Raw genomic sequence first — 27,361 nt, 5'->3', positions numbered from 1 at the left:
AACAGAGCTACCCACGGTTATGGCATCGCAGCTCGAGCCCCGCGTCTGATACGATGCATGACTTACCTATCATCGGAAGCATTCTGTGCCTCTTCAAGCAGCTTAGTCCTCTTTAGGAGTGTCCTTCTGAGTTTGTACTGCTCTTGGAGAGCACACTCTGTCGAGTGGCATGGTGCTCTTAATGTCGCCTCGAGTGGCTCTAGCGACCTCTCCAGAGATTGCGCATGTTTATGGACAGTGTTGTAGTTGACGCGTTCTTTCTGCAGCTGGTTCTGCATGTTCTCGACATGTTTCCGCATTCGCGCGATCTGGCGGGCAACATCATGCCGCTGTACTGGAAATAATATAAAATATATAACGTACCTCGGCCTTGCTGTCGTCAATCCTATTTGCCTTACTCCCGCTTAACGGAGTGTTCATTCTCCTGATTCGATCCTCTGAGTGGTAGCGCCTGTCTTGCGTTGTGCAAGGCTGCTTTCTGAGCTTCTGACTTTCTCTTATGAGTAGCCCTAATGCTGGTTTCAGCGTTACCCATTATGCGGTGGACTGGGGGTTATGTGGGCAGAGGATTATATATCTGAGTGAATGAATGTATGGGCTCGGGACGCGTCGCAGCGCAATTAGCGGCGTGACGGAACGCGTCAGTCACGGCTATCCATCTTATCTTATCTCCCGGCAACCCCCGCCCTGATCAACATTTTCCTGCAATTTCAGCTGGCTGCACGCAATGTCCTCCTCGACCTCGTCCATCTCCGACCCCTTCCCGCTCGCATCCTACGACCTCCCGCGGCAGGGCCTTCCAAAAACTCAGCATGTATACGTGAGCTCCCACGTACGAAAGCGGGATGCGTTCGTGACCGCGACGGTGCAAGGCGACGGGGTGTACACCCTCGACGTGAGCGCTATTTCGTGTCGTATGCACCGCGCGCTGATAGAACAAGATAGGTTGCGACGCTGCATGTTGTATGGAACGATAGCACCTTTGGGCCGAGAGCGGCCTTCCCCTGCCCGTCGGTGACGCGCAGAGAAGGGTCCGCAGAGCTGATCACGACGTACACCGCCCAACGCACCGACTCGGGTGCCACGCGGATACGGTGTGCCAGAGAAGGACGGCCGGGAAAGTATCCAGAAGACGATCCGCAGATGGAGGTGCGTCCTCGCACTTGTCAATGTCTGCGAAGAAGGGAATTTATTTGGTGTGTAGGTTGAATACGACGTCGCGCAGTTGTACGCGCCCACAGAGCTTCCGGAGAGACTGATCTCCGTTTTGCGGGATGGCGGCGTCACGTTGCTCGACAATGAAGCCCTGGCGCCTCTCGCTTCCCACCCGTCCTCCGCGTCTGCTACCCTCTGCAAAAGCTTCCTGTTCCCCCGGGCGGAATGGTTGCCAGACCCATCAGATGACGGCGTCGTCGTGGCTCTGATCCTCCAAAATAGCAGTAAAGATGTCCGCGACTTCCATTTGACCATTGTATCAATTAGCACGGACGACGAGCTCGCAGAGGTGTACAGCTCGAAAATCCCACTAGATAACTGCGTACGTCTTCCGCTCATACCTTGCTTCCCCTATGGGCTGAACAGTGATGCTAGGAACTCGCCGATATCTCCATCAGCCCCTCCGGCTACCTCACCCTCCTCACCCCCACCGGCGCCTGGCACGCCTACCACCTCACACGCCCCTCGCCCTCGCCCTCCTCCCCCCTTTCCCTCTCCCCCGTCAGCCAACCCCTCACCCTAACGAACCTCATTCTCTCCCCGCCCTCCCCCGCGCTCCTCGCCCTCACGGACTCGCACGTCCTCCTCGCCGCGGCCACCGCCACCTCAAGCGAAATCGCGTTCGCGATCTGGGATTTACGATATGGCGTGCTGCTCGCGGAGCACTGCATCGCGGCGCCGGCGGCGCTGGGCGGGGGGAAGGGGAAAGTGAGGGTGGCGCTGGAGCATGCGGGGCGGGGGCAGGCGGCGGTGGTGCTGAGCCCGGAGGGGAAGGGAGGGAAGGGGAGGAGCGTGGTGCTGGTGCTGCCGTATTCTGTGCCGGAGAGGAGCACGATTAGGGGCGCGATGGGGCGCGGGGAGGCGGGGAAGCGGTGGTTGCTTGCGTCGGCGGAGAAGGAGGAGGGGGAGAGGGTGGCGGGGATGAGTAAGCGCGAGCGGGAGGTGGTGGAGAAGGGCGGGGTGGAGGCTGTGAAGAAGCTGGAGGCGGAGGAGGGGGAGTTGAGTTATGCGTTTGTGAAGGCGATGGTGAGGGAGGAGAGGTGGGATGAGGGGGTGGTGGGGTATCTTTTGGAGAGAGGCCTGGTTACTGCGGGTATGATGGACGGGCGGGAGAGGGGGCTTCTGGAGGTACTCAGGGTAAAAGGGGACTGGGTGAGTTGTCGTTTGTTTATTCTTCCTGCAACTACTTCTGACTAGACTATCGCAACAATGCAATACAGAAAGCAATCCAAGTGGCATTCGACACCGTCCCAGACCTCTCCGAGGACTCCATCATCTCTCTCCTGCACTTCTCCCTCTCCGCGCCCACGTCACCCATCCCCTTGTCCACCCTCCTGCGACTCATCGCGCAGTATCCGACCTCCGCGCCTGCTCTGCGCAAGGCGATCAAGGTGCACCTCGGGTCGAACCCAGAGGACCTGGTGAAGGTATTAGAGGTTGTGGAGAGCTGGATGGGCCGGTGGGCGAGCAAGGAGGGGCGGGTGCGGCTGGAGACGACGAAGGAGGGTGAGGAGCGGCGGTCGCGCAAGGATCTCCCGCCCTTCGACAAGGTACGCCTCCCTCCCCTTGTCTGCACTCCATGCATATACTCACCATGCTCGCAGGTCCTCTCCTTCCTGACAACCCTCCTCGACGCGTCCTTCCTCGCGCTGCTCGCGCACCCGCCCGCACACGCGCTCCTGCGCCGCCTCGCGGAGCACGTGCAGCCCGAAATCGCGTTCGGCGAGGTGCTCGAGCAGCTGCGCGCGCCGCTCGAGCCGTACGTGCGCGCGGGGCGCGAGAAGAAGGAGGACGGGGAGGAGAAGGGGGATTGGCGGAAGCGCAGGAAGGAGCGGTTCGAGCGGCAGGGCGCGGTGGGGGTGTATCAGGTCGAGGAGCTCGTGCTGTAGATTTGGTACGAGTTGTGGCATGTCTCCTGCGCCAGTATACATTATTATATGTTTTTGTTTGCAATTTCCTGGTTTTGCCCCTACAGGCGGGTGCGCGGGCCGGCCCTCCGGCTTGCCCTCGGACGGACAGGTTTAGCGCTGGATCGATCTCGTTTGAGTGGCTGCGACGATGGCCATCCGCGTAGGAGTACTTACAAGTAACGTCGTGCCCCCTTACTACGACCTTCGCCACTGATGCGCCCTAGTCAGCGAGACCGCGTCCGCCGACGCGTCCAAGGACAAGTCGGGGCCTACCATTCGCGACATTCTTACTACGCAGGGCTTCGAGTGTACCAAATATGCTGTAGTGCCCGACGACGAGGGCAAGGTACGCAGTACTGTGCTCGGCTGGTGCACGGAGGGAGAGGCGGACTGGGTGATTACGACTGGTGGTACTGGTTTTGGCGTGCGGGACAGGACGCCCGAGGTGCGCTCTTCCTCATCTACCCTCGTATCACACGAAACTGACAGATACAAATTTAATATGCGTCCATAGGCCATCTCACCTCTGCTCGAGCGCCACGCCCCCGGCCTCGTCCACCTGATGCTCTCCCGCTCGCTCACGCACACGCCCCTCGCCGCGCTCGCGCGCCCCGTCGCCGGCACGATCGGCGCCGCGCTCGTCACGACTCTCCCCGGGTCTGTCAAGGCCGTGAAGGAGAACCTTGCGGCGCTGCTCGAGGGGGGCGTCGTGCAGCACGCAGTCGAGCTCGTGCGCGGCGGCAGCGGGCGGGCGGTGCATAGCGAGCTGGCGAGGGCGGGGACGAGTGCGTTCGCTGGGGAGGGGCATCATCATCATCACCGCCACCATCGCCACCATGACCATACGCCGCCCGTGCCCAGGAGCGTGTTGTCGCATGATCCGACGCTGCCTGGTATGTTCTGCCCGATGTGTAAGTTATAGCAGACTGCATATATGCGCATATATTGTAGCGTCCGCGCGGCACCGTGAATCGCCCTTCCCTATCATACCGCTCTCCGATGCCCTCAAGCTCGTTATGGAGAACATAACCCCTCTGGGGACCTTCCAAGCCAAGGTGCGTCTCTCTCCCCCGCCTTGTTTCTACTCTAGTGACTATTATACAGGTGAATCCAGCGCTGAAAGGACACGTCCTGGCCGAAGACGTCTACGCGACACAAAACGTGCCCTCGACATATACGACAAGCGTAGACGGCTACGCCCTCCGCTGTAACTACCCTCCCCTTTCCCTTCACCCCCCCTGCTGACTCCTCCCAGCCACCGACCCCCCAGGCGTCTACCCCGTCCTCACGTCCTCCACGCACCCCTACACCGCCCCCCTCCCGCCCAACACCCTCTACCGCATCAACACCGGCGGGCCGCTCCCGCCCGGCGCAGACGCGGTCATCATGGTCGAGGACACGCGGTTGGTGAGCACAGCAGATACGGAGGAGAAGGAGGAGAAGGAGGTGGAGACGCTCGTGAGCGTGCCGACAGGCGAGAATGTCAGAGCGCCGGGGAGCGATGTGCGGGAGGGGGAGAGGGTGCTTGCGCGCGGGACGGTGGTCAAGAGCGGCGGGGGCGAGGTGGGGACGCTCGCGTTTGTCGGGCGGGAGCAGGTGGGTGGTGCATGCACGTCTGCGTGAGGTAGCTCACGGACGCGCGGGGTAGGTGGAGGTGTACAAGAAATCCAAGGTGGCAATATTGAGCACGGGGAACGAGATCGTGGACATCCAATCCACACGGCGGCAAGGCCAGGGTGACAGCAGCGAGTGGGGCGGGATATGGGATACCAACCGGCCGTCATTACAAGCTGCGCTAGAGGGCATGGGGTATGAGGTAGTAGACCTCGGTATCGTCTCGGACGAGTAAGCCCCGTCCCTCGCTTCCCTCCTCCCTCACTAACCCACTCGCAGCATCCCCGCCCACAAGGCCGCCATCTCCCGCGGCCTCGCCAGCGCGGACATCCTGCTCACGACGGGCGGCACGTCCATGGGCCCGACGGACCTGCTCAAGCCCGTCGTCGAGCGCGAGTTCGGGGGGACGATCCACTTCGGGCGCGTCGCGGTCAAGCCGGGGAAGCCGACGACGTTCGCGACCATCGAGGACGGGGGCAGGCGCAAGCCGGTGTTCGCGCTCCCCGGGAACCCGGCGAGCGCGCTGGTGTGCTTTTATGTGTTTGTCGTGCCGGCGCTGAGAAGGCTCGGCGGGTGGGAGGCGGGGAGGTGTCATTTGCCGAGGGTGAAAGTCCAGGTATGCTCTGTTCTGTTCTGAACCGTGTTTTATTATTCTAATATATGCTGGGTGGTGCAGATCCAGTCTCCGATGCGCTTGGACCCGCGGCCGGAGTTCCACCGCGTGGTGATCAAGAGCGCCGTTGACGAGGGCCAGGGCAGGCTGAAGGCGTACAGCACGGGCGGGCAGCGCTCCAGCCGCATGTCGAGCCTGAGCGGGGCGAATGGGCTCGTTGCGCTACCTGCCGGGCAGGGGGAGATGAAGGAGGGGGAGTGGGTGGAGGCGATTGTGATTGGGGAGATTGAGATGGAGGGGGTGTAGGTGGATGAGAGGGGAGGTAGGATTGTGGCAGTTTGTGCTAACATTGACTCAGACTAGTGCTGCATAGTCTGCGTATGTTCTGATATTTCTCTCGTTGCAGGCAGCCTCAGTCTGTCGATGAAGTTCCAACGCAGCCCTCGTTGGATTCTCTCCTACCAAGCATACTTTAGTCCGCGCGATACAATCTCCAGCCCCGAGATGGAGACGCTCCCGGCCATCTATCTTCTAGTGGCTTGCTATCCGACAGTTTTCTATCGCCTGTGGACGCTAAGTGGTGCTCCCGACCCTTGTGACACTCCCGATCCCATTGTCCTCCAAAAGGGTCGTTGTCGAATCCCCGAGGAGTGCGAGGCTTCGGAGGGGAGTTACGGCTTCCCCCGAGATGAATTAGATACAAGGTATTTCCCTACGAACAAGGACAAGAGTCCTACTATATGAAGGCTCCGTACGTTACATACATCGTATCGGCGCAGCCTAAAAGCCCCAAGGTGTCCCGCGGGAGTCCGAATGACCCGCGGCGTCCTGGGCTCTTGTTTCCTGGACATTGTAGGAGTTTATGGGTCCTTTATGGGTCCATATGTTGCCGTCGCGATCGGTTTCCAGGCGATCGCTTGTCTTGCAATTATAAGGTTGCGGGACCAAAATATCCAAATTGCGGGGGCAGGCGAGCGAGGGAGCCGGCGGTCGAGCACCGCCACGCTTATTCCCGAAAAGGCAGGGGTACATGAGCAGGCCGTGCGTAAGCTGCTGCTGCTCGCAACGACCAGTGAAGCAGGCTGGACTGTGATTCTATAAAGGAATGAGACACAGCCCGCCCTGGAATATTGCTGCTCGGTATTCTCCACAAGGCAGCCGGTACGTCGTCGCCCGCGTCCTGCTCAACGCGCTAGCCGAGCACTGACTCTGCCCCTGTTCATTGCTGCTGCCCCCCGGGACCGATGGGACGCGATGTTCCGTCTTATATCGCAACGCGCGCGCGCCGCAGTAGCCAGACGCCCTCCTCACGCACCACCGCCCGCCACCCCGCCCCGATAACCCCAGATGAGCCCAGCGAGGCGCCGCCCCCACTGCCATACGTGCGGCTCCCTCATGGCGGGGCACCGCCGGCACAACGGCATCGTCATCTGCCCCGACGGGGACGAGGACGAGGACGCCTTCGAGATGGAGGAGGGTGACGAGCAGCCCGACGACGCCCCGCCCTCGCCCCCGCCGTCCCCCGGGCAGCGCGGCCAGGGCCCGCCCCTGATGCGCCCATTCACAGAGTTTTCGATACCGGAGGACCGCCCGTGGCACCGCAAGAACCCGAACTGGGTCGAGCCACCGCGCCGCCGGCGGCCCCTCCAGGCCGAGCACGAGATCCCCCAGATCGTCCTCCCCGCGTCCCCCAACGCCCTGCAGTACAACAGGGACGGGTCGACCGTGTCGACCGTGCTGGCTGAGCACGACCTGCCGCCACGCAAGAACGATGATGAGGGGGACGAGCTGCCCCCCGATGCCGAGCCCCCGAGTCCGGACGCGCTGCACGCCGTCTTCACGTCCGAGATGCGGCTCGCGAGCGTGTTCAGCGTCACGCCCAAGGACGTCAACCAGGCACAGCGCACCGCGCGCACGCTGGGCCTCCACACGGGGTTCATCCCAAAGCCCACCCCCGCCCCTTCCGACCAGAGGAGAGCGCGAGCGCTCTCCGCCCAGCGATCGTGGTGGATGGTCGTCGGGAAGGACGACAGGGCGGTGCAGCATCTTCTCGATGCCCACCAGAAGGAGACGCCGGGCAGGTTGGACGAGGAGCCCCGCGTGGGGTACGCCGAGAGACAGGGCTTTCCGGTGTCTTTTCTGCAGCTTGTTATTGCGAGTGCGATCGGTGGCTTGATCGTGTTGTACGGTCTATCCTCATTTTAGTAGTTAGTACTAATCCTGTGGCGGACGTATTTCAGGTGAGAATTAGCACTCCTCTGTACATTACCGTAGCTTACTGTAGAGGCGTGTATGCTCTATGACCTATGCTCCATTTATGCTATCTCTCTTCTCAATCATATGCTATGCCTGTATGCCATGCCTTATACCCATGCCCTTACCGAGGCGCTGCGCGCAATCGAATCACCGCTGAACGTAGCCGGTTGTAGAGAATAACATTGACTAACGAGATGCCCAATAATACAAATGATGAAGAAAGGACTAGAAAGGATTGCAGATGAGCGGATAGTCGAACACTTATGTCGATGTCCGTATGTTGTGCAAAGGATTCGGTGGTATCAATGAAGGCGGGACGAGGAATAAATGTTAGAAATAAGTCATGACAGGTCGTAACAATGCCCGGCAATGGCGAGCAATTAGAGAACGTGAGCTCCTTCGGTGCACTCCAGCACCAGCATATACAAACATCCAGCGCCGGCAGGCGGTTTTCCAGACAGGACGGTATCCACCTCCTCCAGCAAGCAGTCCGTTCGTAACCAAGAAGTCCTCACCGGATCCCGGTCAGATCCCCCACTCGTCCAACGGCCCGCCAAACCTCGCCTTCCCGCCCCACCCCCTCCCAGCCGCTTCCACAGCTCGGTCCTCCGCCCTCTCCACGCTCAGACTCATCCCTGCGCCTCCATACGAGCCACTCGCACCGAGTAGCCAGCCCGTCCACCACCCCGAACCACCCTCTGCGTCGCTCCTGTCCCTATCCTTCCTCCCCACCCCCGGACCTTTCCTTGACCGTTTGCTCGGGTACTTGGACGACTCTGACCCGCCAGGCTTCGACTGCCCATAAGACTCGGGGAGCTCGGCGAAGCTGATGCGCTTGGGCGTGGACCGCCCTGAGCTCGTCGCGCTCCTGGAGCTGTCCGTATTAATGCTGAGGAGCGACGGCGCGGGCGTGACGGGCGTGCTCGGCGCACTCCGCTGCTTCAGCGAAGAGTGCTTCGGTGGGCTGGGTGGTCGTGTGCTCGAATGGTGCGTGCCTTTCGTGAACAGCCTCGATACAGAGGCGGTAGCATTTGAAGTGCCGATCGCAGGCGCAGGAGGGGCGGACTTGGGCAGGAAGCTCGGTCGTTTCGACGGTACAGGCGGCTCCGCCGGCGGCTTCGGCTGCTCGTTGAGAATCTTTCTCAGCGTCTGAACGGTCCTGGAGACGTCGGGCTGGGAGTCGGTTGAGGAAGCTGTGGAGGCAGAGGACAGTTCCTCTATTGGAGGTGTCATGGGACGAGGCAAGGGAGGAGGCGAATGATGGCGTCGTGGTGTTATCGAGCGGGATCGCGAACCGGACGATCGTCTATGGACTGGATCGGGAGAATTGAGTCTGGGGGAGGGGGAGGAAGTGTGGATCTGACTCGATTTTCGAGTCAACAGAGAGGAAGACCGGGGCAAGCTGCCGGAAAGACTGGCGCTGCGTCCTTGACGGGCACTGATAGTAATAAACCAAATATAGGCACGCAATGTGGTTGGTGAGTAAGGGCTGTTAGGTAACGTAACGTAAGGAAGAACGCACACCGGGGGTGAGGCATTCCGCTTCGCGACTGAGGAAAGCAGATCGTAGGCCTTCGTGGTTGAGGAGGAGGTAGATAGTTCGGGTTGGTGATCAAGCTGATCTGACGACGCGTTCCGCGACTGTGATAGCGAATGCAGCGAATGAGAGTGCGATCTTCGAGTTGGACCCGCGGACGCATTAATATCGGTAGAACTGCTAGATGTATCTGGAAAGTACGAGGAAGACGATGCTCGTAGACCCAGGGTTGAAGGGAGGAGTATGGATGATGGATCGTCCGTCGAGTCCACATACAGGGTCAGGGCACGAGGGGCTGTGGCGACTAGGTTCCTTCGATCATGATTGGAGTAGTTGAGCTGACCCGCGTCCGAGCTCGCGCTTTCTGTCCTCGCATTCCGGAAATCCAGAGAAGGGCGTCTTCGCCCTCTGCCAGGGCGGCGAATGGACGATATGGAAGGTAGACTGCTGCTCACCAGGGTGGAGGAATCGCCCGCCGTGCTCGGGCCAGCCACACTCCTCTCGTCATCAGAAGACGCGTGTTCACCAAACAGCCTGTCCACGCCCTTAGTTATCTCCTCCAAATCTTCCATCCAGACGTCGTGCACGTCTTGCCCAATTCTTGAGGACAAAACGCGTGCACGCGCCTGGAGCGACTGATCGGCGGGGCTGTCCGGAGCCAGCAGCGTAGACAGACTGGACTGCGTGGACATGGACGATTGTAAAAGCGCGTTTGAAAGCTCCAGGGCGTGTACACTCCGCTCGAGAAGCGAGTCTAGGTGGGGATCAGACGCGGAGGTTAATCGCCTGCGTGGATTCGCGATTCGCGAAGATGAGTGTCGGCGCGGGTACCGTCTAGGAGACAGGGGAGGTGGGGAAAGAGGAGGGTGCGCGTATACCTGGTCTGACTCGAAATCCTCGGTGTCGGCGTCAGCTTCACTGGCACTGTCCGGATAATCTGGTGGTCGGTCCGATGGTGGATCCTCCTGCCAAAAGTGATGCGCGGGCGGCGATGTATACGCCGGCAATGGCGCTACCGAATCTGAAGACAACCGCAAGGCAGAGATGCGCTTGCGATGGCGATATCGAGGGAGGGAAGGGGAATTCATGGCTGCAGACCGCGTATCACTAGCAACTCGCCCGAGTCAAAGCTCGAGTGAGTCGACGCGGTCCCGTGGCGAGGAAAAGCTAAAATGATAGGAAACGCTGACAGGAAGGTGATATTTGTAGAGCAGATGCTGCGATACTAGAGCGCTAAGATACTGGCGGATACTGGCGGCGGAGGGCATGAAAAGGGCGTCATCGTTCTCATGAGGAGGCCGCATGGCAAGCCGACCCTGTTGCCTTGTTTTGTGGTTGCTTGTTTACGCCCGCCACCTCGCGCAGTCCATGCTGCCTTCATGTCTGCACACCCAAAAGCCGTGGTCGAAACTGAGGTATATGGACAAGAATGTCCCTGAATTACAATTATGAAGGCACATCGATGGAAAATAAGGCCTGCGTCTAAACATGCGGCATACTCTAGGGATCCATCAAACGCGATAATAAAGATATCAACTGAAGAGGATCTATCATGACTTGACCTTGACCCCCGGAGCAGCAGTATCAACAGCATCAAGAGGGCCAGCGACCGACTCAAGATAGGCGTGGTGATAGAACTGGCCAAGAAGCTGTACAGGCTTGTAGAATATCATCGACGTCCAGAGGAATAGGCGGCTGTTGTATTGGGCGACGATCTTGTCATAATCCGCTACATGGGCTTGCGGTAAGCAGCGTTCCATTTATGCATGAATGTAGCGGTTACTTACTCTGCAGCTGTGCGCGGAGTTCTAGCCAGACTTTGGTGTAATCCGTGAGGATAGCGTCAACATCCCATCGGACGCACTATCGCAAACTTCAGCATGGAAGAAGGGCTTTCTGAGGAACGCCACGCACCTCCATCATATGCTCTGGCTTGTTCACGGTCCATACGAGTATATTCTTGCCCGCTGCTTTACACTCGTTCCGGAATCTATCGAGATCCATGCCCATCAGCATACCAACACTACACAACGTGAAATACTCACTTCGCCCCGTCCGAACTCGTCAACATACTGAAGTGAATAGAGAAAGCCTCACAGCTTTCCCAGAAGTACTTTCTTGCGATGTGCAAACTCACTCCAATGAACGACCTCTTCAAATACGGCAGGACGGACTTGGCGGGAGCAATAAACCGCGGATGCCACAGACCCAAGAGGATGCGCGGTGCGAGAAGAGTTTCCCAGTTCTCGTGCGAGGTGATCGTCTTATGCAGGAGGGGGAAGAGCCGGTCGGGATCGCTCTGGATTTTCACGTCCACATTCAACTTGACGTGTTGGTTTTCAGGCTGGGAGAGTCAGTTTAGGCACAGTGTCCGCTCATGTGAATGCGGATAATGTGATGAATACCTTCATGAGGAGCTCGACAGTCTCGGGGAACGTAGGTATCGCCTGCCTAGGCTCTTTCTTCGTCCGCACATGCTCCATTCCATCTTTGCCATACCAATACCTCTCCCTAATGAAGCCTGTGACGCGGGTTCATTCGCATTCCATGGTCAGACAACTAGTCACTAACCAGTTCCGTCTGTAGTCCTCTCCAAGCCTGTACATCTCAGGTCAATTCTGCGGTGTTGGAACGGCATGGTAAAGACGCACTGGGATCATGGAACATGACCACGACATCATCAAGGGACATATGGACATCTGGTGGCCGTGTTACAGGGCTCAAAGCCACAAGCACATCGTTCAGAGCGCATTACCGCTTTCTATGCCTTCTGCGCCATCACGTATAGCCGCCTCGAAGCTCGCGAGGGTGTTCTCCGGAAATGCAGCTGAAGCCTTGTGACAAGTTACAGAGTGCAGAACGGGCGTCCAGCAACAAAGCTGACTCACACCGCGGTGTCCCCAGCAGTCTATCATCGAAGAGCAGTAGACTATCAGCGACATATAGCTGTAAGATAACCTGTAGACACCCACCAGGGAATTTCTTGAATTTTGTGGCAGAAACCGGTTCGCCAGGCATCTTACTTGAGAGGTAATAGTACAAAGGACTGGACGAAGGGGGCGATTGACGGGTCCGTGGGGAGAGAAACAGAAGGCGCATACGTCCATCACGAGTAGGGGGCTTATATACGCGCAGTACGGCCGGAGGATATTACATACGCGTCCGACTCGAGTATCCACGCGAAGAGCCACACATCCCGAGCAGGGCAATCTGTCCCTGTGCCGGCCGACCCTAAACGTAGGCTATTCTAACCAGGGTTGTCATCAGCCACTCTCAGGATTCTGCCAGGCGAACGTGGTGCTCGGCGATAGCATGTGCGTGGATGAGATGTGTTTTGCGGGATCAGCGGTGTTCTTTGTGTGGGAAGTTGTAAGATTAGCAGTGTGAGATGAGCGGGAAAAGGAGAGGTGAATCCATGGCCAGTCGAGAAAAGCACGTTGCACTATCGGACTCAGAATATCTTTCTCTCAGAAGAGGTCACCTCGGATTTGATCGCTGGATCTAAGTCCTACTAGTGGGCGCTAAAAGACGACCTCCTAAGTATCCAGACTTGACTGATGCGTTATAAATTGGCCTGTACCCATGTCCGACGTGAAAGCTAGCAATTCGATCCCAATGTCACAGGAGCGGTAGATTAGGTGTATAGAACTTAGCAAGAGGACTACTGCTTGGACCCGAACATCCTCTACGCATGACCTCAACTCTCCCAAGCCGCACGCTGTGCGGGTCGTCCAACCAGCACCATTCCTTCGTCCTCCTCCGTTTCGGCCCCGTTCTCACTTCCCTCCGGTCTCCGGACAGAACTTCCGCTTTCCGACGCAGAGGAAGAGTGCTGGCTTGTGCTCTCCGCCGGGGTCTCAGGATCGGGCTCTGTTGGCGCCGGCGGAACGGGCTGGTCAACAGAATTGCGTTCTTCTTGCTGAGAAGGCTGCACCTGTTCTGTCTTGGCTTCCGGATACGCAGATGGTGGGACGGGGACTGAGATTTCGCGTAATGTCGCGACCATCTGATCCCGGACTCGGTTGACGAGGTCTGGTATGTCTACTGTCGTGAGACCTGTTGTGGGCACAGGCGGCAGCACTGAACCAACCCAGCAATCAGATCGTCAGCATTATTGTACGCCATAGCGGCCATCCGGTTAGCTCACCCTTAATCTTCAAGGTTCCCGACCCGATAACGCCCTTGCGGTATAACCTCCAATAGTTTTCACATACAACGGGGACGATCGGGACACCAGCCTGCACTGCCAGGTGGAATGCACCTTTCTTGAACGGTAACATGTCGTGGTACTCCCTCATGGACCTCGTCCCTTCAGGGAACAACCATAAACTCGTATGTCTCGCCTTCATGATCTCCCCAGCTTCCGTTAACGATTGTACTGCCTTCGCATTATTTCCCCGATCCACAAAGACTGCTCCTGACAGCGACATGTACTGCCCCAATAACGGCGTCCATTGCAGTTCCTTCTTCGCCATGATACTCGTCCGTTTCGGAAAGATCCTACATTGAGCAGAAAACAAAAAAGGTGGAACAGACGAGAACGCGGGTTCCGAGGATATAGTCAACTGGCTTGCATTCATGACGCCCAGGGTAACCGCGCGAACCTTCCCAGATAAATGATATCCAGCATGCTCTGATGATTCCCCACGAGGACCGCCGGACGCGTGTCCAGATGCTCCTCGCCCTCCACCACGAACTTGATCCCGAGCACCCTACTTGAAAGGTGGTAGAAGCTCCTGGCGGTGACGTAGTTCACGTCGAATCGTCGGCCGACGAGAGACATCCCGACGGCGACCATCGCGCCCCAGACGGAGCACAAGCCCAGGGTAGAGAGGTAGAGCCCGAGGCGGACATAGTACTTCACGGTAGGATCAGAATTTGCGAGTGCATTTATGAGGAAGAATGGGACCGAAACATAAGCTAGGGGTCGCACGATGGCACCCAAAATCGACATGATCGCGAGTCCAGTTGGTAGCTGCGGTAGGCGTCGCGAAGAGAGATTGTTTCTAGAGAAAGGAGCAGTAAATCGATAGCTGAGGGATGCAGCCCTCGCTCAACAGCCGGAGCGTGCACGCGGATTGATGAGTCCTCTGATTTCTGCCGTGGTCAGGGAATACTAGTAGGGCTGCGGCATCTTCCGTCCCAGACTCCCACTGGCACCGACGCTTCCTCAGCCTGCCTATTTGGGTAAACGTGGTTGAACCTCGATCCATACCAGCCTGAGCATGGTCCTGAAGCAGAGTTCGACAAGCAGAAGGCCTTCCGGGGGTGAGGGCCGTCGAACTACTTGATTAAACGTACAACTTATTTATGCAGGATCCAGCAGCAGATCGACAAGCCGAACGTTAGGCGTTCCCTCTGCCAGCCACATTAGTAGCGCCTCAGCCACCGGAAGTGTTCGCGGCCGTGATAAGCCATCTACGGCGTCGGCCAAGGCAACAAACACAAAGGATCCTACTGAAGCTGGTAGAAATGTCCCCAAGAGATCCAAGAAACCTTTGGACTCTACGGCAAAGTCGAGGCTAGGGAAGTCGGCAGACTCGTCCAAGAATGCAAACGTCTTCCTACCAGCGGGACAGAAGATGGCCCAGTTAAATGGGAGTATCACCTCCTCCAGCGCTAAGGTAGGCATAATACTACTATCCTCTCAGTCACATTCTTTACTCTGTGAATCAGCCTCAGCCACCGGTATTAAAGCCGCTTGACCAGAGTGACACGCTCCAAGTAGCCGCCCAACTATACTCCTGGTTATACATGAATAATAGCTTGAAGAAAGCCCACGATTTCTCGAATGCTGCAGCACGGGTGCGTCTCGCACTACGCTATAGCGCCCTGCATCTAACCGGATGAGGACAGGAAGCCATTGAGAGCTTCCGGCGGAGGTTACAAGAAGAAGAGTCTGACATTTCGGATCGACATATACGCTTCGAGGCTGAACGGTTGATAGCCTTCCTCGAGGAGTTAGCGTCGAGTGAGGTACCGAATGCTCTCCCGCCACATCGTGGACGCCGCTGACGAAAATCACAGATCGCTGCAGATGTGGCATGGGTAATACGGGGACTCATGAAGCACGAAGAAGAGACTACTCCTTTACTCGCCGAAGCTTTGACTTTGGCAGGACACGGAGTCAGGAACATCGACTATGTTTCGCCCATGCATCGGCTCAATGACCTCCTCAGTGACTTGGGTAAGTATCCGTCCGTCTCAGTTCCTACAGTCGCCTGATGCACTCTCAACGCAGCACGCTTAAGAACAAAAAGTACAACTCTGGAGACGGCGCTGCACCGCATCCTATCAAGACACCACCGAGAAGAGTCGTACCTGAAGCCGGTTCTCCAAGCATATCTGCCTGTTTTGCATGCGAGAGCCGATAACTTAGACACTGCCACTGAACTCATCCTAGATATAAAAGAAAACATTGGGATGTGGTTGGAACGGGAAAGTCTGGTACTGGACACCGGTGGAACCTAGATGGAGTGACTTGTCTGCTGCGTCGGTCAAGTAGTGCAGTAGCGTTGCTCTGATTGGGGTCGTCAATTCGTGTAGTTTCATATGGTTCCCAAGAAGGGCGGAATTAAATTGGGACGATACTCTTACAACGACACTGAAGTCCAAAACTCTCACGCAGCAGACGAGATACACGAACATGGAATACGGGTTGCAAACTCCAGATGTAGCCAAGTAGGCCAACAATCTGAACCGCTGCGTACCTGCGGCGCAAACACAGCTATGAATCGGAACTGCAGCCTCGACAACCTGTCAAAAATAGTCAAGAGCTATAACTAGGAAATGACAGGCGCTCTTCGTACCGCAGTGTACACACTCCACAACAGTCCCTTTCCTCAGCTGTGCCTTTGGCACTCTACAAATGCATGTCGAACCTTGGTAATTCATGTCCTGTAAGCCAGAATATCAACCCTGTGCCGTAAGCATAGAAGCGCCTGCGAGGATGTCTCACCCTAGTCTGGATGCACCGTAGACAGCAGAGTTTCTCATACCCAGCCTTTTTCCACTTAGCTATCAAACTAACGATCATCGAGTCAGACAACTAACCAAGTGAATAAAGCGTAGGACTTACTTTGCATCGGCATAACCCTCCTTCAACAGCCAGTCGTACAACTCTCGACTTATCGCCTCACGCTTGTAGTAAAGCTCATAGATATACCTCGAGCGAGCATGAGAGATGCGCATTATAGGCCACAGAGACTCCGTCTTCCGTTTACCCTCATGGGATTCATTCTCTGCATCACGCATCTTCTTCGCATAGTCATCGAGGATCTACAGGCCAGTTCAGCGTGGGCACATTCGCAGTCTCAGCGGAGAAGAAGGCTAAACAAACTAGACTTACAGCTTCGATATCCTCGTACCCTTCGGGCGGCTTCTTCGTCCTCGACGTCCGGATCTTGGGCATTGTGGTGGTGGTCCTCGTCCGAAGCGAGGCGCGGGAAAGCGCTGGACGACGCGGACGATGGCGAGGGCACGTGACTACAGCCTCGAGGACGGGTAGGTTCGTCATAAGCATGGTAAAATCGGTCGGACCATTCGGTCCTCACGTGCAGCGGAAGGGTCGGGCGTGAGAATAAAAAGGTCTGGTACACGTGAGCTCAGATGAGCTCAGATCCTCACAGAGCCTCACAGATCCAGATACGTCATAGCCCTAACCCTGCCGCACCCCAAGTCAGGAAGAAGCCCAAATCGCACTTCGCGCATAAGTCGCAGTTCTGCGCGCTCGTTGTCTGGCACGATGGTACCGCTCCCGCGCGCTCGTTCCCCGGCACAACGACTACTTCCTGCCCAGTACTGTGCTCCCTCTTCCCACGCTTGTGATTCTCTCGTCCCTCCGTCGACCACCGCTATGAATTAAGGGCAAATGCTGAGCTGGCGCCGCCAACAACCTATCTCGCTCAGTAGTAGCCTCGGTAATTCCTGGTACGTATCATCACACTCTCCCACATGATTTGCTCTGACAGTATTAGTCTCAAGACAGTAGGTCTGCAGTCCGTGTGGTGCCGGACGCTGGCACAAAGCTGGGTTCGTAGCGGTTACCTGGCGCCTCAGCCTCGACATCGACGTTCGGTTGCCCTCCGGTCGCCCCCGCCACCCCACAAGTCCAAGGAGGGAGGAAGAAAGGTGCTCCGTCCTCGAAGATGCCGTTCTCGCTCACCCTGCGCTTGTCGCTGCCCCGACAACGCCTCCTTCACCGCGCCGACAACTCCCCCATTGCCGCTCGGCGCGCCACCCTTTGTCAAGGTGCGCATCCGCCTTCTCCAGGCTTGTGTAATAGGAAGCTTGGGTATGCTGACTGGGTCTGGTGCACCGCGAGGACAGTGACAAGCAGCTCGAACGACTATGTCGCGGGCGGCCATGAGGACCCTTCCCCTCCCCTTCCTGTACATGGGCACCGCCCAGCGATCTACAGATACACCGTGAACGACCGGGTGACCTCCCTGCCGCCATGCAAGACTGGTGCGATATTTGTTTAGAGCCCAACCCTGCACCACGCCGCTCATCAGAGCCCCGCACGCTGTGTTTGATAGCTGACCGGGGGTTAGTTTGGTTATTCGGTTGCATATCAGGGTGAGTGCGTTCGTTTGGGCTGGGCACTTGCTCCAGCTTTAATATTTATCTGTGTGCTCATTGTGCGAATCATCTAAAGTTCGGCACGATCCTCATTGACTCCCTGCAGAAGCACAATACCTCACCATCGGTCCCATAATGACCTGGTCCCTCTGCATGATGACTGTTGGTGTCCTGGTTGACATCTCTGATGGCAACTTCCTTGTCCTGCAAGTCACATCGCCTTACCACCCCTGACGCAGCTGTACCACCTTCGGTTGGGATAGGGTAGTATAAGGTGGTTAGATGACATGTATACTATATGATAACATGAAAATAAACTAGCTTTACAATGTAAGCATATCCTACTGAGTAATAGAAGTGTGCGAGTAAGTTAATGACCTGCTTCGACGTTAGGCTTTGGTTTGAGAGCTAGAGCTCTCACGCGAAAGAGCATCAATGACAAAATATGATACCCCTTCAACCTCCTTCACGTCTTTGTTCATAAACTGGTCCCACTTTAAACCAGTCAAGTCAAATAGTCCAACGCCGTCACCGTCCTTGTAGCGGCTAGTGAGTAGGTCAGTGAAGGCACGATCTTCAATGCTATATGTATCCATCCCCGCGCCACCATGGACAAGATTGTACGCAACCGCACCAATCCGGTAGATGTGGCTTCGAAGCGCGCCACCGTCGATGGTTTTGCCCTTGACAAAGATTCCCTCAGGCTGTGGGAAGGGAATCGCAGGCCGTATGCTCAGATTGACACCGTCGGCGCAGCAATCACGTTTGTGGTTCATCGGGTGCCCCGTACCGCCCGGATACATGAGACGCTGGCACCGTGAACATACGTTCGCTTTACGCTATGTTGGTGACATCAGAGGTGGATACAATGAGATATCATGATTCGGATGATAAGCTCACCGTACTGGGATTGCTCTTCAGGTTAAAGATTTGTACAGCTTTGCAGTGCTTTGTCCAGAACTCCACATTTCCTGAAGCAGCTGCGAGAAGGTACAGCTCAGCTAAACAGTCTGTTGAGACATAAACCCGAACGTACACATGAAGTCATTATTTTTCAAGCGTTTCAGGACCTGTTCTTCAACTGAACCGAGCTTCTTCTGTAGAGCGCGAGGGTCTTTAGGAGTTGCGGACGCACCGGCCCTTTCAAGTATGCGCTTATTGAAGTCCAAAGTTGCATTCGCCCAGTCCCGAGGTTTCATGTCAGCAGACCGCCATTGATATTCCGCGCGCATGTCCATGAAGAGGAAATATTCTGGTCCATCATTGATTGAGAGGGCGCGAGGATCAATCTTGGTGTGTAGCTTGAAGAATAGCTCTGAACGGGTCATACTAGCAACAGCCGTAGACCCGGTCCCAAGCTAGTGAATGACCATGCCATCAGTGAAACTCTTAATGACCATAGAATACACTACTTACCGGTCCTGTATTAGCCGATTTGACGGTTCCGACATCCCGCGTGACTTCGAAGAACTGGTCAATTTTCCTGCGCTTTGTCGGCAAATCCCCGTGAGCAGCTACACTAGTAGCCGGTTCATGGGAAGTACTCGATGCTGACAACACCAGATCGTCCACTGCTAGACTTTGTCGTTTACGACTAGGAGGTGGTGTCAGCACTTCAGCGATCTGACCTGTGACGTTATACGAGGAGCCACCAGTCGGTGTTGTCGGTCTGAGCGGGGGACTACCGAGGACAGTAGAAGCCTCTTGGTGAGCTGTGGAGAAGTCCAAATGAGAGGGGTTGGAAGGAGCACTGGCAGCTGTAACCACTGCATCAGCAGTATTCGGTGGCAGACCTGTCTTGGCTGTCGGACTTGTACCATCGGAAGGAGACATAGTCACAGAAGTAATTGTGGACCCCGTCTTGGTAGTCTGCATTGCCGGTGCTAGATCGTGGCCGACTGAAGAACCTGCAGCAGTTAATTATCAGCTTATATACAATAGCTTGCAAAGCACTGTTCACCATTAACTTGTTTCCGCACAAGAACTGCTGGTTTTGAAAAAAGAGCTGGGTCAATCCTGAGCTCAGTGCTCACAAGGGACTCCAGTTCGTCACTGTCTTCGTTTCGTATGTCTGCAGTGAGAGCCTCGATGTCAATATTATCCTCCTCTTCCATCTTGATAAGGCCCTCCCATGAAAGTGCGTGATTTGACTGCACGAGACCAAAAGATTCACCACTTTCAACCTGGGTAAACATGGGAAGTAAGAGATTATTATCACAGGTCTGCGTGTTCCACCGCTTTGCGACATAGTTGATGAGGTGAATGTGGTGAAGGCCATGGGTTGAGCGAACAAAGGGGGAACGTGTCGATGCACTTTGTGTCGCCCGACGTCCTGTTGCAAGACTCATGTTGCGACGATGCACAAAATCATGCGAGAGCGCAACAAACATGACCAGGCCACTGGCCTGTGCTCGCTGCACACCATTCCATCCTCGAAACACGCACTCGATACGACTGCCGTCGGTAGCAACATCATCACGCACACGCATCAAGCAGCCGCGCTCGACATGTTTCATCTGCGACTCATGAATCTAGATTGGAGCCTGTTTAGGAATAACTACTAGACGTTGTAACAATCACCACGCACCTGTAGCGCCGCTTCCGACCAGGCTCCCTGTAGTGCCCATTTGTCGAATGCATCCTGCAGGCGTCTCTTCTGCTCGCCCTGTGGCCAGTACTGCGCTGGGGTGCTGGAAGTTGTATCTGCGCGAACCTTGATTATTGCACCAACAATGTCCTTGGAAATTGCAGAGCAATTAGGATTCCTCTTCCCTTGATGAATTCCCGCTACATAACTGTGTTCCATAATACTGTAACTCAATTATCTATGTCTCCGTGAAGTAAGGTTGGACAGACGTACCGCTCCTTGAAATGCCAGACGTCCAGTGCGATATGTATGGCTTCAAATACTGATACTGCCGAGCCTCGAATATGGCAACAGTTATCTGCGAGGAGGGTCTCCGGATAAGGGGCTTTCAAGATGTCACAACGCTTCTTGAATCCTCGTAAGACTTCTGTTATTTCCACGGTGGAGCCAGATTGACAGAGGCGCTGCAGTAATTGTCAATACTGCATAGGTACGGACATTCCGGGACTCACCCAATTGCATATCTGACTATCTTCGTTGATAGCCGCAAATAGCCCCCCACCAAACGGCTTCAGACGATCTCGCGATGGTGACACAATCTGTGCCTTCTTGGCCGAGCGGAATGTGTGATCAATGGATAACGTCCGAGCTGGTATACATCAGCACATGCCTTTGAAATGCCAAGAAAAGGTGTACATACCTGAGATAGTCTTGCAGTACTCTTCCGATTCAGCTTGGCGGGTCATCCGAACGAATGTCAGGTATACCTCGCTGATAATCTCATCGGAGATGGACTGATCCCTGTAGCCGTCGGCATCATATGGTCCGGAGAATGCTTGCCGCTTCGGATACAGTAGGGGGTCGATATAGCCAGCATCTATATATTGTAGATGACGCTGCTTGTGGATCAATAAATGAAGCTCTGAGTTGCGAGCCATGTCAGTAATCCTACCGTATGCATGGACCAAGAGGAACACATACGTTTAATGTGGGTTTCCAAAGATGCCGATGGTATACTCGGGCGCAGCTCAATGATTAAGTCGAACAGATCCCTTGTGACCGCGCATCTCTTGAGGAAGTGTGGAATACCGACTGCAATACAGATAAGATATGTCACACTCGGAGCGCGGAAGAGACTTACGTGGAACCTGCCAGTGTGGTATTCCATTCCAATAGTCGCGGTTGGTCGTTGTCCAGAAGCGCTGCCGAATTTTCCCTGCTTCATCTTCAGTGACCTCCTCGATGTCAGCAGCAGGAGCCAAGGAGTCGTCACAGTTCCCAGTGCCAGATACAACAGCCTTCGATTCGAGCATCAGAGCTTTCCGGTCTTCCTCGGCACCTTTGTCACAGGTCGAGCACAACATCTGGTAACCAATCGCGAGCTCTTCCTCCATCAGTCCATGGACCTCTCTCGGCCCTCCTTTCCCAGCCCACTGCTGCCACGATATGTCTGGCTTCGTACCCTGGTCCTGACAGCCTGGACACCTCTCTCTCAGGGACGGGAAATAGAATGGATGGACGACATTCAGAGGCTTGTAGTAGTAATGCTCTGGCTTGATCTGGGTCGGAAGCCCCTCAAACCTGGAAAATAGCAGTGGTGATGGTGCTATGAAGCGCGGACCTAGTATAGGGATGATCTTCGGAAGCTTAGAGGGTATTTGAGATGCCTTGTTCTTCCTTGGCTGGGTTTCGCGGTTCATCCACTCCACATACGCGCAAACATGCCCGACCCACTCCAGCTGACGGCGCTCTTGAGTGTTAGCCTGCTTGGACCATCGCGCTGACAAGCTCCTAGCCTAAACATGCTTCGTGAACAATCGTCCCATCAGGAATAGGTCCGTTATATACCTTCTCATTCCAATCCTTCACGAATGCCTGACGCTTTTTCTCATCCTTTATTGTTGATGCTATAGCAGCTTGTACTGATGGAGGATGGAATACCGACATTAAAGCATGCAGTAGAATAAACTAAAAGTGAGTAGTGTTGGACGACATTGAATAAATAGACGGTGACTGTGGCTGGCAGAAGCAGGCGAATATCGACCCTAGCCGCGCCGGACCTATACTCGGCAACACGACACTGCCGCAACATCGGTTGTGAGCGGGTAACTTAGGGTCGCACAATGCAATGTATAATGTTGAGGGAATATAATGCAGTTCTGGAAAGCTACAGACCGCTCCTCATGTTTGCTGATGGAAAGTACATGGTACCATTGATCCGACACCCCCAGGTACTACTTTCGTGGTTGAAGCAGACCGGATTATACCAAGCCCTCGTCAGCGGCTTACGAGAGCATGGAGCAGTCGATTCCTGCTGAGTTGCGTAAAAGGTGTACACGGATAATTCGATGTTGATCTCAAACTGAAACATAGTAAGTGGTATGCGGAGCATTAAATATTAAGTCCCTGCCACGACAGTAATGCATTATTGCATTAGTGAGACAAATGTGCAATATGTACATCAGAGAAAAAGATTCTACACATTGTATGAGGTGAGTATCACAACGGATCAAAGTACAAGCATAAGGTGAGAGCGTCAGCACAGCTGACACCCGAACTGAGATATTCACCGGGAACAGGACTAGGAGTTTGTAAGCAGTGACAGCAACGATGCGGCCGACAGCCGCTCTCGTTAGCTAGCATTTAAATGATGGTGTTGTCCTGCTTGATCCTGACGAAGGCGGGGATGTGCTACGTTTTGCTCGTTAGTATGCATTCTATTCCATTGCGATGCAAGGAGGTGGTGAGGGAGGAAAATCGCACCTGCCTGCATGTGCGCCGCATGCATGACCTCAATCTTCATGTTCTCCATCTTGAAGAGGTCGTCGGAGGGTGAGGATTCCGCCTCCTCCAGCGAGAGCAACACCTGCCTCATAACCACCCATCAGCAACCCTACACACCCACGCCAAAAGCACACTGGCTGGTACAGGTACTTACGACAACTGCGACAGTACTCGTATGCACTCTCCCATGCGCCTCCGTCGCCGACACGCGCTGAACGCGGTACACCCCGCTCTCCCACCTCAGGCACTCATATGCGCTTGCGCTGTGCACCTCGAGCACCACATCTTTCAACCGCCCTCGTCCGCGCTAGCGGTATGCGCGGCACACCCCCGTGCGTGCGCGAAGCGCTCGTACATGTACAGGAAATCGGCGAGGAAGAGCGAGGCCTCGCTGCCGTTTGGCGTTGAGCACGCGTTGCTCGTTGAAGGTTAGCTTTCGCATGGAGGGGCCGATGTCGTGTAGGAGGGAGGTCGTTTCGGTGAGGAGCTATTGGCAGTGTGGATGTTTGGTGCGTTGTGGGGGGGAAAGGGGGGGGCGTACCTGGGGTGTATGCAACCAGTCCTCCCACGCTCCGTGCAGCGGTTCGAGCTCTGAAAGCTGTTTCAACCACACAATGTCGGTACGTGTCGAGGATTTTGGTAGGGGAGCGGGATGTTCCTCAATCGTGCTAGGGGAGGATAAGGACAGTTAGTTATGCAAGCCTGAGCAGGGTATACGAACACACCTAATTGGCGAGCTGCACCTCTGGCAGTAACTGGGATATCGAGGCGAGCCCGCATCGAAAACTCCACGTATGCTGCAAGCTATGATTAGCCCGGGCCGCTGCTGTCCACGTATGTTCGAGACCCACATAGGCCTCTGCCTCTAGCCATCCTCACGTTTGGGTTGAACTGCGAGCATCCCCTAGAGTCCTCGTATACGTAGATAGCCTTATTGTATCTAGATACTTTGCCGGCGAAGAAACCCAGCAGAGGCGGAGCATCAATCGAGATTTAGGACTGCAGGCGAGATCCGTACGTAAAGAGTTTACACAATAAGATCCATCAGCCGGGAAGCCATCAATCTTACCACTAACAGGACTGCATCCTCTTTCCGGGCGCTTTCCTCGGGTGAAAGGCGTTTACCATGGCCGGTCCACGGAAGCAAAACAGGTTTTACCATGGCGAGAGCTCGGCGCTGACGCGCCGGCCATTTGCCATGCTTATGACCAATTTGCCCGAGGACGCGCCCCTTGTGCTCGAGGCGCTACGTCGTTTCCTGACACCTTCAGCGCAAATGAAAGCTATATGAGCGGAATCTCCTATGCCTCCAGCGTACCTACCTCTGCTGACACCACGTCTTTGTGCTGTTTAACCCAGTTCCTGCTCTACAATGCCTCTGATCGTGCCCGCCCTCCGCTTGACCGTGCTGTTCATGAATGTCTGGGAGACGTTCAAAACCGTTAAACCGCCCCGCCCATCCAGTCGCAACAATGGGCAGCCAAGTGCACGAGCTATGACCCAGAGGAAGCGCAATATGAAAGGGTGTTTGGCCGTTTGGGTCGTTTGGGTGAGTCGCGGCTAGCTACACCCGCTCGGACTACCTCTCAGTGTTCATTCCTAGTGTTGTTTCGCCCTGTACGAAGCGACTCTCGATGGGATAGTCGGCATTTTTATCCCATTCTACGACGAGATAAAGGCACTCCTGCTTCTCTTTCTGTTGTTGGCACGGGCTAAGGTCAGCATGTCTCATCTTGGATTTCGAGCGCATTGACTGATTTTACGGACTTTAGGGTGCAGAGCCTATTTACCTGCATGTTCTCCGTCCACTTCTGAAACCTTATGTCCCCTTGCTGGACTCCATGCTCGAGGTTACGGCGTTATTCGGCGGATTCTTCATCATGCTTGCATCTATTCCAGTTCAGTACGTAATGTCCTGGTGGAAAGGAACGACAACTTCGTTATACTTCGAAGCCACGCCTCAACCGGACAATCTCTCCGATGTGTCGTCTCTATCCTTGAACGGGTACGATGCAGGCGGCACCGAGCCAATCCAGCAGAGTAGAGTCCCTTCTCGAGAAGGCGACGGTGGCCGACCTCCATACTCCAGGAACAACACTATCAGGCCGTCTCGCGGTCAGCCAGCCGTGTATCCAACTGGCAATAGTCGAGGGGCTGCAAGCTCAGGATCGACCAATGGCCAAGCTTACTCGTATCCGCGCACAAGTTCTTCTGCGTCTTCGACGTCTCAACAAATCTGGCACCCGCCTCCATCTGCATATGATGATAATCATCCACCCGCCGGGATGCCAGGAACCGACGGCGCTCCCAGCGAGGTGGACCACGTTGAGGAGTGGCGACAATACCCGCCCTTCCCGTCTGCATATCCTGCGACTCCTGTGGCAACATCCGCCAAACTCCATGGAAACTCTGTAGGCACCAAACCTGATCCAAGCGGCATTGTGCCTGAGGACGAGGAATGGCGCAAGTATCCGCCTTTTCCCTCCGCGTACCCTGCCACACCCTTGAACACCCAGCCGAAGCTCCCGTCTCTGGTAGCGGCTATGCAAGGTACTCAAGGGATTCCCGAAGAGGAGATAGATGGTGCCTCACATGAGCCTTATCAAAGACCCAGACAGGGTTTTGAGCGGTCGCTCAAGCAACCCCAGAACGCCCCCCCTAGTTCTGACGGGAGCTTGAGCGACAACGCCGAAATGATAGGGGTACAAGAATATAATAATTTCTCAGACCATCCTGCCGAGAGTCAAGAAGAAACTATGGTATCCGATGGCAGCAGCGACGACGGCGAATATCATATCGAAGAGGATAGCTTTGACATCTCCTTCACCACTCCTCGCGTCGGCAAGATCGCTGGAGCGAAGGATGATCCACAAGCTACCGTCACACGCCGACAAACCCGTAGACCGATGTCTGTGGCACTAACCGAGTCGTCCAGCTACCACAGTCAATCCACTAATCTATCTACGACCGACAACGGCTCTTCGCTAAGGACAGCTATTTCCCGTTCCCCTTCAGAGTCCTCGGTATCGTCCACATTCTCCGATACTGGCTCAGTCGCCGGACGCAAGAGAACCAGGGCGCTCAACGATCATTCCTCAGGCCTAAACACAGAGTCTGAAGACGATTTAGCCGAGGAAACTATTCGGCCCCGTGCTCTCAACAAGAAGACGTCGTCGAAATCGGCGTCACGGCTTCGCCCCCCTACCTCTCGGACGCGACCGAAGATGCCGTCAGCTCTGTTAACAGACGCCGAAGGTGACGACGAGCTGAACCCTACGGACAGTGACGAGAGCGCTGCAGACTCCGTGGTGAAGCGGCGCAAAGTCGTAGCTTCCTCTGGGGAGACGAAGCCTGTACAGGAACGCCGCAAAGGGTTGCGTCCCAGAACTACCTCGCAGGCTTCTCAGAGGGAGTCGAGAGTAGCGGCTCCGTCTCGTCCGCGGAAGCGGCCAGTCAGTCAGGCTACTGTTGCGCGTAAGCCTTCCTCGTCCGTTTTGACCAGACGTACGAAGAGTGGACAGGAGGTGTCTAACGGGGCGCAGAAGACTGACGGTCCACGGGTGTGGAAATAGGTGGTGGCGGCGGAATTGTATTATTCAACACAACAGTGGCAGCATTCCATTTGTCCATCTCTCACATATCACATAGACAGGTCTGGGTTACAGTCACGATCTATTACGCACTGACCGGTTGGACTGCATATTTGCATTTGTATTATACGTGAACATCCAGGCTCCTAGAACCATCCGTCTCCGCGTCCTCGATCCTCTCTGCTAGGGCATATGTGAAGATATTATGTAATAGGGCTTATATAATGCAACTTATTTATAGATGTGTTTCCTAATTAAGACGACTAGTGAGGATGAGGACGCTCTGAGACGGCTGGCCCAACTCGTCGTCCGAGGTTTTACCGGAATTATGTAAGGCAGCTAAGCGACTAACGACGCGTCGGTTTATTGACGTTCGCCGACTGCCCGATTTGGATTTTCGAGCTGGCTTTGTCGTAGCACCTCAGCCGCCCTTCGAGCATGTCATCTGCGTCGATAGCGGGATGTATAATGCAATTAAATAGAAGTAATCCTTGGATAGTATGCATGAGAAGTCTATGGGTTGTTGCTATGTATTTTTGATGCATAAATCACTTTGCAAACATTGAAAGGTGCAAGTACTAGGCTCCTCAATGAAACATGGCCCAAGACCTTAGGGCACGGGGTATATGAAATTTCCTATGATACGGATATGGCAGCTTGCCTCACTCTTGCGGT

At 55.4% G+C, this 27,361-nt stretch overlaps 10 protein-coding genes across 10 annotated transcripts; 5 read left to right on the top strand and 5 right to left on the bottom strand.

Moving 5' to 3' along the window:
• Nucleotides 1-1,084: 1,084 nt before the first annotated feature.
• GLOTRDRAFT_109524 (uncharacterized protein) lies at nt 1,085-1,482 on the top strand (the record flags this gene model as incomplete). The annotated part of the gene is made up of 2 exons (XM_007863947.1): nt 1,085-1,149; nt 1,205-1,482. Coding segments are annotated over exons 1-2 (282 nt in total), but the record flags the coding sequence as incomplete, so codon positions are not given.
• A 1,791-nt stretch (nt 1,483-3,273) lies between these two features.
• Nucleotides 3,274-5,725, top strand: GLOTRDRAFT_113867 (uncharacterized protein; the record flags this gene model as incomplete). The annotated part of the gene is made up of 10 exons (XM_007863946.1): nt 3,274-3,301; nt 3,350-3,570; nt 3,640-4,018; nt 4,077-4,180; nt 4,230-4,332; nt 4,381-4,721; nt 4,774-4,970; nt 5,019-5,355; nt 5,416-5,625; nt 5,690-5,725. The coding sequence occupies 10 exons, from the start codon at nt 3,274-3,276 to the stop codon at nt 5,723-5,725; spliced, it is 1,956 nt and encodes a 651-aa protein (XP_007862137.1).
• A 1,022-nt stretch (nt 5,726-6,747) lies between these two features.
• Nucleotides 6,748-7,709, top strand: GLOTRDRAFT_136028 (uncharacterized protein; the record flags this gene model as incomplete). The annotated part of the gene is made up of 1 exon (XM_007863945.1): nt 6,748-7,709. One exon carries the CDS (start codon nt 6,748-6,750, stop codon nt 7,555-7,557), a length of 810 nt encoding a protein of 269 aa, XP_007862136.1. The 3' UTR covers nt 7,558-7,709.
• A 46-nt stretch (nt 7,710-7,755) lies between these two features.
• GLOTRDRAFT_113866 (uncharacterized protein) lies at nt 7,756-10,234 on the bottom strand (the record flags this gene model as incomplete). Its single annotated transcript, XM_007863944.1, has 2 exons — nt 7,756-8,914; nt 9,131-10,234. Coding segments are annotated over 2 exons (1,885 nt in total), but the record flags the coding sequence as incomplete, so codon positions are not given.
• Nucleotides 10,235-10,563: 329 nt separating this feature from the next.
• On the bottom strand, nt 10,564-12,060 carry GLOTRDRAFT_70161 (PLC-like phosphodiesterase; the record flags this gene model as incomplete). Its single annotated transcript, XM_007863943.1, has 9 exons — nt 10,564-10,874; nt 10,933-11,008; nt 11,060-11,135; nt 11,191-11,489; nt 11,551-11,666; nt 11,717-11,743; nt 11,797-11,844; nt 11,901-11,979; nt 12,034-12,060. The coding sequence occupies 9 exons, from the start codon at nt 12,058-12,060 to the stop codon at nt 10,696-10,698; spliced, it is 927 nt and encodes a 308-aa protein (XP_007862134.1). The 3' UTR covers nt 10,564-10,695.
• A 601-nt stretch (nt 12,061-12,661) lies between these two features.
• Nucleotides 12,662-14,199, bottom strand: GLOTRDRAFT_119340 (1-acylglycerol-3-phosphate O). The gene is made up of 3 exons (XM_007863942.1): nt 13,750-14,199; nt 13,293-13,645; nt 12,662-13,225 (listed from the first exon to the last, which is right to left on the bottom strand). Exons 1-3 carry the CDS (start codon nt 14,097-14,099, stop codon nt 12,843-12,845), a joined length of 1,086 nt encoding a protein of 361 aa, XP_007862133.1. The 5' UTR covers nt 14,100-14,199; the 3' UTR covers nt 12,662-12,842.
• A 171-nt stretch (nt 14,200-14,370) lies between these two features.
• Nucleotides 14,371-15,616, top strand: GLOTRDRAFT_125358 (uncharacterized protein; the record flags this gene model as incomplete). The annotated part of the gene is made up of 6 exons (XM_007863941.1): nt 14,371-14,413; nt 14,462-14,769; nt 14,822-14,950; nt 15,002-15,121; nt 15,173-15,332; nt 15,387-15,616. The coding sequence occupies 6 exons, from the start codon at nt 14,371-14,373 to the stop codon at nt 15,614-15,616; spliced, it is 990 nt and encodes a 329-aa protein (XP_007862132.1).
• Nucleotides 15,617-15,872: 256 nt separating this feature from the next.
• GLOTRDRAFT_33788 (G10 protein) lies at nt 15,873-16,556 on the bottom strand (the record flags this gene model as incomplete). Its single annotated transcript, XM_007863527.1, has 5 exons — nt 15,873-15,901; nt 15,955-16,042; nt 16,104-16,170; nt 16,224-16,423; nt 16,494-16,556. 5 exons carry the CDS (start codon nt 16,554-16,556, stop codon nt 15,873-15,875), a joined length of 447 nt encoding a protein of 148 aa, XP_007861718.1.
• A 1,531-nt stretch (nt 16,557-18,087) lies between these two features.
• Nucleotides 18,088-18,409, bottom strand: GLOTRDRAFT_109522 (uncharacterized protein). The gene has a single exon (XM_007863940.1). The coding sequence runs from the start codon at nt 18,319-18,321 to the stop codon at nt 18,115-18,117; it is 207 nt and encodes a 68-aa protein (XP_007862131.1). The 5' UTR covers nt 18,322-18,409; the 3' UTR covers nt 18,088-18,114.
• Nucleotides 18,410-24,468: 6,059 nt separating this feature from the next.
• Nucleotides 24,469-26,917, top strand: GLOTRDRAFT_136023 (uncharacterized protein; the record flags this gene model as incomplete). Its single annotated transcript, XM_007863939.1, has 3 exons — nt 24,469-24,645; nt 24,700-24,813; nt 24,869-26,917. 3 exons carry the CDS (start codon nt 24,469-24,471, stop codon nt 26,666-26,668), a joined length of 2,091 nt encoding a protein of 696 aa, XP_007862130.1. The 3' UTR covers nt 26,669-26,917.
• Nucleotides 26,918-27,361: the final 444 nt, after the last annotated feature.

Source organism: Gloeophyllum trabeum, assembly GCF_000344685.1.
Source record: "Gloeophyllum trabeum ATCC 11539 unplaced genomic scaffold GLOTRscaffold_00002, whole genome shotgun sequence".
In the NCBI taxonomy this organism is placed as follows: domain Eukaryota; kingdom Fungi; phylum Basidiomycota; class Agaricomycetes; order Gloeophyllales; family Gloeophyllaceae; genus Gloeophyllum; species Gloeophyllum trabeum.
This window is presented reverse-complemented; position numbering and strand designations above follow the sequence as displayed.

Excerpts from the sequence above, each read along its gene's own strand:
- GLOTRDRAFT_119340 (XM_007863942.1), bottom strand. The coding sequence starts at position 14,099 with ATGTCGATTTTGGGTGCCATCGTGCGACCCCTAGCTTATGTTTCGGTC. Across the intron at positions 13,646-13,749 it reads GATATCATTTATCTGGGAAG|GATCTTTCCGAAACGGACGA; the intron begins GTTCGCGCGGTT and ends TGCTCAATGTAG. Across the intron at positions 13,226-13,292 it reads GGGAACCTTGAAGATTAAGG|TGCTGCCGCCTGTGCCCACA; the intron begins GTGAGCTAACCG and ends GGGTTGGTTCAG.
- GLOTRDRAFT_109522 (XM_007863940.1), bottom strand. The coding sequence starts at position 18,321 with ATGGATACATATAGCATTGAAGATCGTGCCTTCACTGACCTACTCACT.